Source organism: Pinus tabuliformis, chromosome Q, assembly GCF_031772625.1.
Source record: "Pinus tabuliformis cultivar Carrire ecotype Pingquan chromosome Q, CPIR1, whole genome shotgun sequence".
Classification (NCBI taxonomy): Eukaryota; Viridiplantae; Streptophyta; class Pinopsida; order Pinales; family Pinaceae; genus Pinus; species Pinus tabuliformis.
The window spans coordinates 551,266,729-551,282,287 of record NC_142296.1 but is presented as its reverse complement, the minus strand read 5'-3'; the positions used below and the strand labels follow the sequence as shown (position 1 = coordinate 551,282,287).

Here is a 15,559-nt window from a genome sequence, read left to right as displayed (position 1 = left end):
TCTACAAAGAGTACACACATCTATCATTGTTGAAGATTGCAGATACATGGTTTGTCTTTTCATTTGCCATGCTGAGGTTGAGGGAGGTCAAGACCACTCTTGGGGACATGGTTATTTAATAGTTTTGGTCCTTTTGGAGAAACACAGATCAATCAACCTCAAAAAAAGTAAAGGAAACATTGTTAGATGATGGTTGGGGGTGAGGATAGATCTTACTATTAAGATTGTGGACCCTATCATTGCTTTGTTACAATTTGTAGACATAGACCAACCCATCCTAGGAGAGGTTTTTGAGGGATGGGATTCCATGGTTGCGTCTGTGAGGACCATTATTTCTCAGAATGAGTGCCCTAAGTATGAGACATTAGTGGAGGCCTTCTTCACCAACATACAGGATATTTTTGTCAGTAGATGGGACGAGAATTGCACACCTTTGCATTGCTTGGTTCATTGATTGAATCCAAAATACTACAACAATGAGTGCCTCAGTCGTGGACCTTCACGCAAATTCTCTCCTCAAATGGAAGGTGAGATTTCAAAAGGGATGAAGGATGCATTGAGACAAATATTTCAAGATAGAGCATCCCTTAATGAGGTGGAGGATGCCCTTGCAAAGTTTTCCACCAACACTGGGAGATTTGCAGGTAATGATGTGATTAGAGATAGGGGCTAAGAAGCCCTATGCTTGGCCAAAAACTCATGGGGCAACATGCCCTCCTCTACAGTAATTAGCCATGAGACTCCTCTCTCAAGTTACTCCATCTTCTTGTTGCGAGAGGAGCACATATGGGAATTTGTACAGTTTGAATAGGAGTAAGCTTGAGCAAAGACAAAGGTGTATGTGCACAATAACCTTCATCTTATTTACAGGAAGAGGGAGGAGTGGTTGAAGGGAAAGACAAAGATGCAGGATGCATTTCCTGATGATATGGGTTTGGACAATAGTGTTGAGTTGCCATTGGCCAACTTGTATCTTAATGAGCCAATGCTAGAGCTTGTCACTTTTGATGATGTTGATACTCTTGAGGGTTCATCCTCCACACCACATATGCTGAGATTACATTGGATATAGAGGAGGAGGATGCAAAAGAGAGAGCAATGGTTGTAGTGATGCTTATTTTGATGTTGATGAGATATAACCTATGAGATTATTCCATCCTAATCTATGGTTCTAATATCTCCCCTATTTTGTATTTGTTATTTTCCATTAGCATTCCCACATATAGTATCTAGGACTTAGTGAGTTGGGACTCAATATCTATGTAATACATTTTGATTTTGATGATCTAATGAAAAACTTGCAGTTTATGGTTAATTTCTTGTGTTCGTCAATTTATCATCATTGATGTAGTAGTAACTACTAGTTGTACCATTGATGAATCACAATTGTATGTGTCCTTCATGTCATGCTCCAGGGGGACGTCATGTCACGTGTCAGATACTCGTATTTTCCTTTCCACTGTGTCTCGTGTCCATGTGTCATGTAACTTAGTCTACATTTAGAAACAATTTGCACATGATGGGTGGAACAAATTGAACACAACATTTATCATGCATTTTGTGCCCTGAACCAAAAATGGTTTGACATTAAGGAAACAACCTTCTTCTAGTGATAGCGAGATCTCCTAAGAAATTCCTGACCAGTGTTCTAGACCAGCCCTGCTAGGGGTCTCTATCACAACCTGCAATTTTGTTGATTTGGGGTAGCATTGGATGTGCTCTAGCCATGAAAATTGGTGGAGAGGTTAAAGCACATGAGATCTCCAAGACCCAGAAATGGTTTGGGCAAATTCTAACTGGTTTGGGAGATATTAAAATAATTAATATTTTTAATGAAGTTCCTAAGTCTAAACTTAGGAAAAATAAAATATTAATGGGTATTAATATAAAACTGGGTTAGAAGGTTCCAAAAGTCAGGGATCAAGCCAAATCTAATCTTAGTCATTGATTAGAGACTTAATCTCAGTCGTTGATGGACCAACAAGAAAAGTATAAGAGGATGCTTGAGGGTCAGTTGAAGAACACACCAAGAGAGATCAAGAATTAGATTTTTTGGGGCAGGGTTTGCTGACGAAATCGAGTGAGTGATCTGAGTTGCAGCTAAGGGGCAATGAATACATAACAGAGACGCAGAGTTAATACCAGGAGGATCAGCGCAAGGTCGGGAGAGGTTGACGCAATGCCAGCTAGAGGCCACGCAGAGGCGGCCAGGAGTTACGCAGAGCCAGAGAGGCCAGCATGTGTGACGCAGAGGTTCTAGGGGCTGACACAGAGGCTCCAAAAGCTGACGCAGAGGCCAGAGAGGCTGACGCATGGCCTGGAGGCAACGCTGGATGATTTCGTGGGACAGGTTGGGAGCTGGAAAGCCGGATAGGCTAAGTTACCAGAATTCGGATCCGGATACGGATACGGATACGCCAACTTTTTGAAAAGCCAGGATTCGGATACGACAAGGAAACGGCAAATATAAACAAATTTAAAATATTTTATAATTATTAAATTTAAATTTATATAAAAAATAAAAATAGAAACACATTTTTTTAAATATATAATTTTTAGTACTTATCAAAAATAATCAAAATAATTATTACAAGAATAATATCAAAATTAATGTATCATTTATAAATATAATTTAATTATATAAAAATATTTAAATTATATATATATATATATATATAATATTTAAAAAAAATTATTAATTTAAACAAAATGAATGTATCATTTATAAATATAATTTAATTATATAAAAATATTTAAATTTTAAATATATATATTTTCATATAATATTTTTTTAAAAATTATTAATTTAATAATATTAAAATTAATACATAGTTTATAAATATTTAAACTTTAATTCATAGTTATTATATTTATATTAAATGGTTATGAAACTTAATTTATAAAAGTTACTTTTGTACGCTTTAAAAAAATTTAAAATTTAATTAAAATATCTAAATAAACGTTTGGTGGCTTTACCATATATGCATTAAAGCTTATAATAAGGAAAAAATAACTAGCGGCAAACCAGAATAATTTATTATTCGCACTTTTGATTTTTTTCATTTTGGTTGACGCTCAATTTTCTAGTTTCACTGACACCCGTTAATAATTCATTTCTTAACCCGATAATGGTTTATTATTCCCTTTTCTGATTTTTTTCATTTTAGTTGACGTTGAATTATCCAGTTTCGCTGACGCCAGTTGAATAATTAATTTATTGACACATATTATCGGGTTATCCATTAACTCGTCCGCATATTTTTTCATTCTGATGTTTGCACTGACGTCTGCTTCAGAATTTTGCGCTGACGTCTAACAACTTAACACATCGAACAATGTTGGGGGCGTATCTCCTCGTATCTGGATCTGGATCCGTCTCCGAATCGGGGATCCGCGGATCTAGCCTTTTGGGCTGGCAGATCCAGTAACATAGCAGATAGGGTGATGTAGTCCCTATCAGAGTGACGTAGAGCAGTAGAAGCTGCATTGTTGTTGTGGGATCGTTCATCTGGTGATTTAGCTAGAATATCTATCTCCGACTGAGAGGTACTACTGTCGAGGGCATTCTCTGTTGGGTGAGCCATTTCTAGCACCCAGGTTGTATTCTGAAACTACATAATAATAAAACCCTCTGAATAGCTGCACTAGGTTTCCTACATTGGGTTTTTCCAGGGACATTAGTCCAAAAACAACAGTGTCACTTGTCTGCTTGTTTACTTTCAATTGATGATCTGTATGTGTTGATACTATACTTGTATTTATTTTTAGTATTTACATGGTAAATAACTTGTTAAGTAATTAAACAAGTAGGAAGAAATAAATCAAATAGTACAAGAAGAATTTCTAACGGGTTAAACTTAGAAATTCCAACAAATTTTACTCTCCTAAGAATTTGTTATGCCATTTCTTCTTTGTTTTGCATCCATATTGCCTTCAACAATTTTATGTTTCCTTTTTTTGCTTGAAAAATTCTTCAAAATTTTGCCTACCCTGTTGCTTGTAAATCACCATATTACTTTAGACTCTAACTCTTGGTCATCAAAAATTCTTAGATCCTTTTACGAATGGTCAACTTCAACTCTTGTGTGTCGATACTCTATATGAGTCAACATTGTCTACTATTGTCATCACCTCTGCAAATGATAGGCATTTTCCTATTTTCTAGTGGCCAACCACACCCCATTCAACCCTACCAGACACATCTTGTCATCGTTGTTTGACATAACTAAGACCATCAATCATCAATTTAATTATTCATTGACCTTATTTTTTCATAAATTGATTTAAATTTTAATGTTTCCTAACCTTAATATTAGAACTTTTAGTGTGTGTCTACACACACACTTAATTGGCACTCTCTCTCTCTCTCTCTCTCTCTCTCTCTCTCTATATATATATATATATATAATGTGTGTGTCCAGATATTCAAGGGACCACTTACCTCACTAGATTTATATGGGAAGGCCCAATTTGCACTCCCACTGCCACCCTACTCCAAGCATTTGGCAACTATGTTCATGACTATAACAAACTAGATTTATGGTTCAAGCGAAATAAATATCCATCATTTAAAGCAATACGCATAATTGAGGGTTTGTATGATAAGCGTCTTAACCTACGTGACATGTTTTGAGTTTGAGTTTGGCTTTGGAAATTATTAGGTTTGGTTTGAGTTCAAACTTTTGGATGAGGTTTGCCATTAGGTCTGTCTATATATCAACATTAACAAACATGGACAAAGTTATGATAGACTTGGAAACTACAAGGAAAGATTATGAACTTGATATGTGGACTTGGTCAACAAGCCTCGACCTATAAAGTGAATTAGTAGTTGGATAAAAATTATCGATTAAATGAGTGAACGTGTACATTCAATAAAATCTTAAGCAAAGGCAATGTTGTATGGACCATCATAGAAAGCACATCACCCATCGGGATAAGCATCTAAACACCCTCATTGTATGGTCAATCAAAGGTATAGCATAGACCTATTGAATATATAGTAACAGCTCATCATGATGTTTGTCAAAGAAAAAAAAAATCAAGTTTGTTGAATTTTGAACCTCAAGATTGAAGTTCAACAAACCTTGTCACATAGATCAAAACAAAACGATCCAACAGCATGGAGGGCAATTCAAGGTAGGCATGCTCCAAAGACACAAATAATTACTATATGGTTAGTCTCACAATATCTAGTTTGTTGAGCAATGAGGGAAAATGATGTATGATTTGTTATTCACTTAGTGAAACGAAACTAATTGGAACCCACGAAGAAAAAAAACAGTCTACATTCATAGTGCCATTCAACTTCTTGCAGAAAAAGACCTTTGGTTCAAGAAAGGAACTCTTAACAACTACCCAAATGATGTGGATGAGGAGATTGAATCAAATGGCCATGTTGGGCTGCATTAAAGTACACATCCAACATATGAGTTAAATAGCTAAAAGTACCAAGAGAAATGTTGAAAATGGTTGTTGTAATTGATGTCAAAGGTTGTCCAAATGAAAGAGAAAGTTACATAGTCAAATAGCATATTTCAAGACCTTTTCAACGATATATGACACTCCTCAAAATATTGTTTTTTGATTTTTGACACTCCATTTAGATGCCCTATATTTGAATGCATTTTTACTCCAAATACCTAGCTCAAATGGGAACATAATATGTATGGTTGGAAAGCTTATTCTGAGATCTTTCCAGTGGTATATGCCACTCCCTCTAACTCCTCACTGTTGAGGAGAAGAGATATTTTGAATATTCATTATACATTTTTCCAATTGCACGAGTCAACCCATCCAATGGACAAGTCAGCCCAGTCTAGACCCCAAATGCAATATAAATAGGCATGAGAAGGAGCATTTCTAGCCACTAACTCAAGCAGCTCGGATCTATCAAAACAAGCGAAGAGAAGGAGTTCTGAGGTTCATAACTCATGAACCAGAAGTGAATAGAAGTTGAATTGGAGACTTCTTGTGGAAGGGTGTCGATACATTTTTTGAAGGCTTTCTGACATTGTTCCTGGGAAGGGCTCTAGTCTGTTTGACGTCTGGTTTAAGAGCAGAGTGTTTGAGTTTTGAGGGTTGAGATCTCATTTTTTACAGGGTCGATTTCTGTTGTTTGAAGATCTACTTCAGGCCTGATTTGAAGGCCAAGTCCTAGCATCTTGAAGGCCAAACTCAGTGTGCTAACAATATTCTTGTGTGAAGGAGAGAGGAGCAACTGCCAGAAAGACAGACTTTCTTTGACTAAGGTTTACTGGGCATGTTACAAAATAGCATCAAAGCATAATTTTAAGAATGTGGGGGGAATTTTGAGTACCCGCCACCTCAACTGTGTTACAAGGGTGGTTGGGTATGTGACAAACAACAAGCATTCACAAGATATCAGGCACGAATTAATTAATGATAAGTGTACACCGTATGAGACAATAAATCTAAAACATCAAATGTAATTAGGAAATACAAACAATATCTAGGGCAAGATGACAAGAGAAATATTATTTATGATAATCAAGAGATGCACTTTAGGTTTTGGGAAGCGTTTTTCGATTACTTTATATAGGGAGCCATCAAGAAAACAATTAGAAAAGAATGAGCAATGGGTCAGATGCCATGAAACAGAGAGTAAATGGCTAGGAAATGTTTCCGAGAGATTTCCCTTTTCAAGACACGACTTGGACCATTCCCAGAATGTTTCGAAGGAAAATGTTTTTAAATGTTTCCTAGTTGACAGGTACTTAACTGGGCCAGTGAAAGTGGGGTTTCAATACCACAGCCCCACCAAATTTAAAGTCTATCAATGACATGCTTGTGCTTGTGCTTGTGTTTGTGCTTTTCTGTACATAACTTTGCTTGCAAAAATGGGTGGAACCAAGTGCAAGTCTTGAATGCAATATTAATCAAATAGATACCCCCACTCATGGCTTCTTGGCTGAAAGAGACTTTTGTAGCTTAGCAGGTCATTCCTGCCCCAATTTTAAATCTAAAGTAGAGTAGTTGCCGCTTTCTCATGCTGATCAATCATCAGATGCTTCAGTGTTTAAAAACAAAAAAAATCGTTTCCTAGGGAACAATGGTTCTCATACAACAGAGGAAATAAGACAATCCACAAGTGTGTGTATCAAATGCAAGACACCAAAAGGTGTGATCAGCTAACTGCGCTTTCAAGGCTCCAACAATACTTCCATCATTGCAATTATCCAATCCTCTTACTATTCTGCAAATCAAACTTACTCCTCCATGACGACCACAAACTCAATTTACAAACACAAAAGACTTACACAAAGGATTCCTAAACTAGGAACTTATCTATTGTCATTGAGAAACTATCTACAATCCATAAGCTTCTATTACTCGAGATGCAGATGCTGCATTAAAAGATAGCTGAGAAACTGTTCCACTAAGTTCCAATGCTCTTAATATATATCATGACACAAAATGATATTTGAAAATAGCCTTGACAATTTCACAACCAGTTAAGTAGAACAAAATGGAAACTAAATTACTAAGTTCCACATAAGCATAAGTATTTTTATAACAATAAAGTTGATATCCTTGGAGTTAAGTTGCAGCAATGTTCCAAAACTAGAATTTAGCAAAAATCAATATCTCAATTGCCCTATTCCCAAACAAAATACCTTCAGTCATCCTACTTCAACATTCCTTACATCTGAGACAACTTTTGAACTGCCTCTCGTGGACCACCAAGATAAAAAGTGAAAATATTCTAACCAGCAGAGCTATAACTCAATTGCAATTACACAATTAACCAGATGAATAATAGAGCGAGAAGAAGTTTATCATAAGCTAGTTGAGCACTTTCCCAACAAGGAAAGTATCTCAGAACATGCATATAAACTTGAAAATAGAGAGCGTCATGACATTCATGCCAAATGTGCATATAAAGAAACAGTGAAAACTACCATTCACACACAATTTCTATCAATAAACAAATAATTTTGGAGAGTTACAGTTGGAAATGCTAACCTTAAATGCACCAAGACCAGTCCGTCTGTCACACCCAAAGTGTGCCCACTGGCGACAAATACCACAGTTGACCCAGTCACCCTCAGCACCACTGTCAAGAACAATAATGTAATCTCCATAAGTCAGATGCAGGAAAAGCAAAATGTGGTTGTGTAAATGAAACAGCTAGGAATTTGTACATGTGAACCTTGAATAACCTGCTGCAATTGGAATAGAAAGCCTTACCTAAAGCAAAGCACGCAACATTCACCACCAACATCTTCATGAGCTAGTTCATACTCCAAAAGATATGTCTCATAATGCCTCTTGAGTGTGTTTCCAACTCCCTGGAGAGATAATAGATAGAGTCAGGATGCCATTTCTGAATTTATAACTTCAGTGCTAAGCCACTGCAAACTTGATTGATGATAAAAGCATCCATAGATTCATTATAAGATTTACTGTTATTCGATTTGCCATAGTATGATTCCGCATCTTCGGAAAAATTTGTCCCTTCCAATTGATACCGTTCCCAACATAGAAACCTCCCCTGGTAACCACCTATATCAACAAAATAACAATGTCCTTATCAAATGAGTTTGTATTACAAAAGAGTGGCTGGTATCTATGTACTCCTGCCGATTGTTCTTTAATCTAAGATAAAACTTAAGAAAAAATTGCATACCTCACGATACAGGTTATAAAGGTCTAGTCTCTTCCCATTCAAAACAACATTTGGGAATGCATCTATTCCTGTTTGTGGAATAAGTCGTCCATGCCCTTTAAAGACCAAGAACTGCATGAGATCCTCTAAAAACTCTTCCTGCAAGAAGGTTGGAAATGAATTTTAATTGTGTAGGCATAGCAAACAATATTCAAGGATTCACACCATAGATATAAATAGCAGTCCACCATTATGAGTCATGACATCTAATATAACCAATATAGTACCACCATACACTTGAAAAAAGGCACCTTTTAAGGAAATGTTTTGGGACTGCATTTTCTAAGGTTATGATAGTGCCAGTAAGATAAGTGGTACTGCCTAGCTTTAACATATTTGAGAAATCAGAAGTTCTCGATCCTTAGTTTCTACAGCTGCCATAGGTCATTACAAGGACTAAGTAGGATACTAGGATACTCCATAGGTAAACTCCTTTAAAAGCCATTTATAGACAGCAGTATCCAGTAACTTTTCCTGTTATTAGCTTTGTCATGCAAATCAATCCAGTGGAAACTATTACTACAACTTGTAAAGATGGAGAACATTTTATGAAATTATATAGACACACCACGATGTTCTATCATTATCAAACTATTAAATGTCAGACATGTTCCCTCCCAAACAAAGTGACACTTATCAATCAAACACACTCCATGCATGGACAATCAAGGACATTACTTCAAAATATTTCTCGATTTGGCTAAAAATAAATCAATATCTGGTTAGTTGCAACACAGTACAAAGAAATCAATTGTCCTCAAAATGCAACTGTGCTCAAACTAACCAATTCGGCAGATTTATATACTCACCAGCACAACATGTAAGAAAGATGCTGGAAAGAACATATAGGTTGCCCAGTGATTCACATCACCACCTATAATGTCACTGAGACTTTCAAAATATGCACATTGCATATCAAATGAAAGAGGACACAGCATTCCAAGTTGAAGATACATTAGCGGCTTTTTCAACTTCGGTTGGGATTGGGATTCATCAGCACCCTCATCGACACACTTGTGATTCAAGTGCTCTAATATGGCTGTGAGGTTTGGGGTCCAACTATTATCTCCAAAACAGAGGTGGAAACAAATGGAAAGAGTACAGATACACACATATTTTCGTCCTTCCTATACTTACAAAAGACCACCGCTTATGGGCTCATGGTGGCAGAACCCAGTTTATAGCCAATTGAGTTGCAGGTAGTTAAAAGACTGATTTTATCCCACCAAAGGGTGAGAGAAATGGACAGTAAATGGATACCCAACAAAATCAGAAACGAAGTGCTGCAACGGAGGAAGAGCACTTGGGAAATCAAAAGCAAGAATTGGCTAGAGAGCTGGGGGATAACAGAGCAGGAATGTCCATACAACAAAAAAGAACTGAAAAATCACTTGCAAGCTGGTTACAGAAGATACAAATGGAAAGAGAAGGCACAGAGAAAACAGAAATACTAAATTGATCAGTTCAACCCCATGGGTTAGATCTGAATACAAGACTTCTTTAGATTAAATATGCCTTCGAAAGTGAAACGCACGCTAAGCTCAAGTCAGGAAAAGATCCCAGATATTGAAATGCAAAACCCAGCCCCAAGGGTTAGCTCAATAGGTTATTGAACCATCCACCCAAAAGGCATGTTGCTAACTTAGCGGTCATAAATCAGAGTGTCAAATCTGACATGTCCCTCGCAATTAATAGTGGCTATTGTATCTAGTGATTGAGGGGCCATCCATCCAAACATTCTGAGTAAGACAAGGGAACCCATAATGTTTTCCTTGGAAATATAATGGTTCAATGAATTTGAACAGATTATTTCAAGGCACAGTTCACTATGGCGACTCCAGTTCAGGTATGACTGAGCTTTGAGCCCAGTTGATTGTCATTGGGTTACCAGCCACTATAGTGGCTGGCAACCCTCCATCCAGATATTCCAGGGAAGAGGTTAGATCCCACTAGGTTTTCCTTGGGAAAAATGGTTAAGACAAGGAGGTGAAGAAGCCCAAGGAAGAATGGTAAGAAAGCATTGCCAAGTTTGTCATTCACAGCACAAAGAGACTGAGCAGCACGTCCACAGTTCTACTTTGGTGTGCAGCATAAAATCACACAAGACAAAACTTGGGACTGGAGATAATTAGATAGACAATGGCATTCCAGGGGATGCAGCTTGTGGACACGGCACAAAAAGCCTCAAGAACGATGCAACTAAGAGATAAATTGTTAAGGAAGGGGGCAGAAAAAGCTGACACATCCTGGTAGAGGGCTCAAATGAGCACCTCTACTCAACAACATACTTAGGGGAGCCCCTCGTTTTTCCATTAAGTTTTATTTGTTGGAACTTGGCAGACCATTTTGGTTTCACCTTTAACAAGGCATGGCCTTTTACAAATGTAACTCTCCATCCCAACGACTACTTTGGTCTCGTGGACATTAAAAAAAATCTATCCCATCTTATTTTCTCTTATCTTAACTGTGAGTGGGAGAAGATTCAAGGGATATCTCTTTACTCACATTTCAAGACATACTAATAGAAATCCAACCTCAATTATGTAGCCAATAAGTCTATAAGATAAGATACATGATTCTTTTACCCATGAGTGTAGAACAGTTGGTTTGTGTGGGGTTTAGTCCCCATTAGGTCACTGGTTCAAATGTCATGAGGAGTTGAGGGTGGGAGCCACCTGTTGGGGATAAAAACTTCCCCATAGGGCATCCAAGCTTAACCGAGCCTCACACAATCCCGATGACAGCATGCCACAGGTGGGTAGATCATTCTTCCATCCAAACAATGGGGCTGGCCCCAGCCTAGACTCATCCTAGCTGGAAAAATAAGATAAAAATAAAAATATAATTCTTTTAATCTCCACGAGCGACCAAATTGGTCAATAGGACTGGAAATTACAAGTCACAATATCAGTCTGTTAGTGCCAAGGAAACTCCTAATTGCCAAAAGAAAAATAAATATAAATGAGAATGAAAAGAAGCATTAAAGCAAGAGGACAAACCCTAACAATTAAATTGAAATTTGAATTAAAAATCTCATTAATGTCCACTAAAGACAGACAGATCAAAGGCACTAGTGGTTCCAAGTATAGCAATAATAGTCAAACCAAAATAGGGGTGCAAAATAGCACCTAAAGTAAGATGAAATAATATGATAAATGGGTAAAAGAGCACCAAGATGAAATGACATAAGAGAAGGCATATCAATAGGTTATCGGTTATGCCAAATGGCAAAAAGAAAAACCCTAAGATGAAGGAGTGTTGATCAATAGACTATAACCAAGACTAAGACATCGTTGCCACAAAGAGAATTAGGAAGCTAGCACTGCCAATTGTCTCAATCAATAGTGCAGATGTCAACACCAAGTGCCTAATGAATAATATCCTCTAGAGAGTGCCTAGTGCCTACACTAAAGGTGTCCTGCGAGGTGATCCTAGGTGGCAATACCCTACTCCAGGTGATGCTCATGGCAGAAAAGGAGGTAAGACCACTCCTGACATCCAAGGCCAAAGAAGTCGCAATAGAGGGAAAGAAATTGGTAATACATCTCTAAGTAGGTGGTCCACATAGCCAACTCTCAAAGGTCTGATCCTCCTAGAAGCCCTCAATGCAACACAACAATCTGTCTAGTGTAGCCCAGGAAACAATGTACCACAGTCCTATTGATATCTATTTGAGTAGTTGCAGGGTGCTCCACTCCCCTCCCCCCCCACCCCCCCGGTGCACTAAATTGGAGGAAAGGAGCTAACACAAATAATTTGTGTTATTGTCACAAACAAATTCTCATGTAGAGGTCTAAGAGAAAAGGCCTCCTTGATCTATAAGACCAAGCTGCATTGTTTAGAGATGCTAAAGAACGCCAATAAAGATCAATCCAAATCCATCTAGAGACAATGGAATCTCCCACTAATCTTGTAGTAGACAAGACATCTAAAAATGAAGTGCATGTAATAGAGAAATACACTAAACTATGCTGAAAGTAGAAGAAGATGTAGAAGTGAGCGACAGAACATCCCTGCCATCATCAATAAATGTGAATGTACCAACGCAAATTCTGATATTGTCCTTTGAGGAATGCCACAAAGGGAACCAAGTTGGGTAATCATAGGAGGTTGGGAATAATCCATTGATCCTAACATACAAGGCCAAAGAGAAGTATCTGGTAATGGAGTGCAGGCCAACAGAATTTTGCAGTGGGCATCCTTAGGTGAAATGTCAAAATTGTAGTAATATTTCATGAGGATAGAGAGATCTATTAGCACGTCACAATTTTATATCACAAATATTCTTCTCCTTACAAATTCATGTATAGTGTTCAACACATGAAAATGGAGAGAATAAGATAAGTGTACGATACATTTCTCATTAGTATGATACACATAAAATACATTTGTTTATGACCCTTGGTTTCATCTGCCGTGAGGTCTTTTGGACTCCTCATAACTCTTCACATTCTCTAGAGGCTTTCTGACTTTTCACGTTCATTTCCAAGAATAATATATTTACCATAATCCCTAATGATTAGGTTTCCAACATTCCCCCCTTAATCCAAGGGGGTGTATGTGAGTCCAAGAAGAGCATTGAAATCTGGAAGTGGATAGCAGCCAATGGTTGAATTTTCTCTTTGAACCTGGAGGTTCAAGGAAGACACAACCTATATGGTGGCTTAAAGCTGACCACCAACTCTGGAACTTGGCTCGAAGCAACTTCAGGCACAATTCCTAATCTAGCTAGAAGTTGATGTCTTCTATGAAATGGAAGTACTCTCTAATGGTGGTTTAAAAATGACCATAAACTAATGAGATGGTGCTTTAAAGATAAAGTCAAACTACTACCTAGCAGAAGCAATAAGTCTTATACTCAATGGTGGTTTAAGGAGGACCACAAACCAAATGGTTCTCACAAAACATGACTCTGACTACAACTCGTACTTTGGTTCAAGCTGACTCTAGCTCTAGGCTCTGGCTATTGGCTCAAGCTCAGTTGTTTGTGTTTGATTGATGAGACTTCGAAACTTGAAGCCCAATTGTCAATCATTTATATTCCCCCTTGCTAGATACAAGATGAGAAGATGAAAATATCTCCACTACAAGATGTGTCAATACTCGAGAATGACTTCTATGAGTATGGTATGATAGACATATCTTCTTGGTTGTTAATGACAATTGCCAAGAAGTGATCCACCCAGGTGAATCTTTACTCTTGCGTGGTTTATACGACTAGAACATCCATTTGAATGATTAATATTATTTCCACAATACTTACAAGGATGAAGATCAAGAAATTGATTCTTCATGTGGCCGACTCAACGACAGTGTTAGCATTTAGGAATTTGACTTAGAAGTGGAGCAAGTGAAGATGAACTTTCTTGAAAAACCAAACACTCAGCACTCCAATATTGGATTGGTATTAAATAGTATGGAATGTGAAAAGTCACTTTTTATACTCAAGACCACTTTGGTGCTTCTTGTTGATGACTTCTTCCCAAGATCTGATGATGGACTTGGGAAGTGCAAGTAAGACTACTTCATGGCAATTCAAATCTACTTCTGAAATGGCATCATTGATTTGATGATGTGTTGGTTGCTGATGGGAATCCTTCTCGATGTCAAAAGGTGAATTGTTTTGAAAAAGGACTAGATCAGAATGATGACTCTTTTGTTGTGATTCATCTCATTGGAGTTGTGATTCGAGCTATAGAAATTCAATATTGTCCTTTGAATTTTGTAAACAGGTTCGAACATTAGCAAGAATGGCTTTGTAGATTTTCACTGTATCGTCAATTATAGAGAATATTAGAGTACTCAAAAACTCCAATACTTATTCAAATTGAGTCATTTAGAACTCAAAAGGTTTCTTGAAATTCCACCCTTTATCAAATCTAACTCTATGAATGGAAAAATACTGAGGAGAAAACAAATACCGACTTGGGCTCTCAACACATTAAGAAAAAGAGAATCTAAGTATCAAAGAAGCTATTGGTCTTACTAAGAAAAAATAACCTTCTATATGCAATAAGTGCAACCAAAGTGACCAAAAGACTTTGTCTCAATGGCACCTACAAACTTGCTTGGATCCTTCAAATACTCCTTAATTTTCTCAACCAACGGAAAAGAAAAATCAAGTTCAATAGCACAAGCTAGAACAATACTATAACCATTGACAACAACATGTAGAACTACCACTGTAGGATAACTGATAGCTAGAGAAAGCATTCACTTTTTTCTTCCTTCTTAACAAGCTTCACAAAATGATAACTACATTAGTAAGAGAAGAACCTCCAAGAGTATAAAATGGTGCTATTATCATTACTTTCTCATTTGTTGAGTTCAAATTGACCTTCAAGCTTGAATATATTGTCAATGATTTGAATCCTAGCTTGATGATTCTTCAATTATATTTTAAAACTTGCATGTTCATGTTAGAAGAGGAATTGCAAATTTTAATTCATAGTCCACGTGGGAGAAAGCAACTTTAAAATGTGGTTGAAAGAATACAATGAAAATCAAATCATGTTGTGTAGCTCAACCAAAAAGAAAAGAAGAGAGCACCTGTGACACCTTCACTACCCAAGGGAATATTGTTACAGGCCAAGAGCTCACTACCCACCCCTTCACTAAGAATTTTAATTTAGAGACCATTTGGAAGCAAGCAGCTCAAAATGTGGTTGAAAGAATACAAGGAAAATCAATTCAGGTCGTGCAACTCAACCAAAAAGAAAAGAAGAGAGCAATTGTGGCACCTTTATAGTTGACCATAAGGATTTTGGTAGGACAAAACTAAATGGGAATATAGTTATAGACCAAGAGCTCACCACCCACCCTTTCGCTGAGAAACGGAAGAACAAACGAACAGACTTTGCAAGGAAGTTA

The 15,559-nt window shown here is 37.3% G+C and overlaps 1 protein-coding gene across 1 annotated transcript in view; it reads right to left on the bottom strand.

Moving 5' to 3' along the window:
• The window catches only part of LOC149220637 (ARID/BRIGHT DNA-binding domain-containing protein), a 107,077-nt gene that overhangs the window by 44,027 nt on the left and 47,491 nt on the right, over nucleotides 1-15,559 (bottom strand). Inside the window, exons 11-14 of the mRNA XM_089384844.1 lie at nucleotides 8,651-8,788; nucleotides 8,428-8,526; nucleotides 8,212-8,312; nucleotides 7,987-8,077 (exon numbers count right to left, since the gene is read on the bottom strand). Coding sequence (XP_089240970.1) covers nucleotides 7,987-8,077; nucleotides 8,212-8,312; nucleotides 8,428-8,526; nucleotides 8,651-8,788 — 429 coding nt within the window. The remainder of the gene's footprint in view (nucleotides 1-7,986; nucleotides 8,078-8,211; nucleotides 8,313-8,427; nucleotides 8,527-8,650; nucleotides 8,789-15,559) is intronic.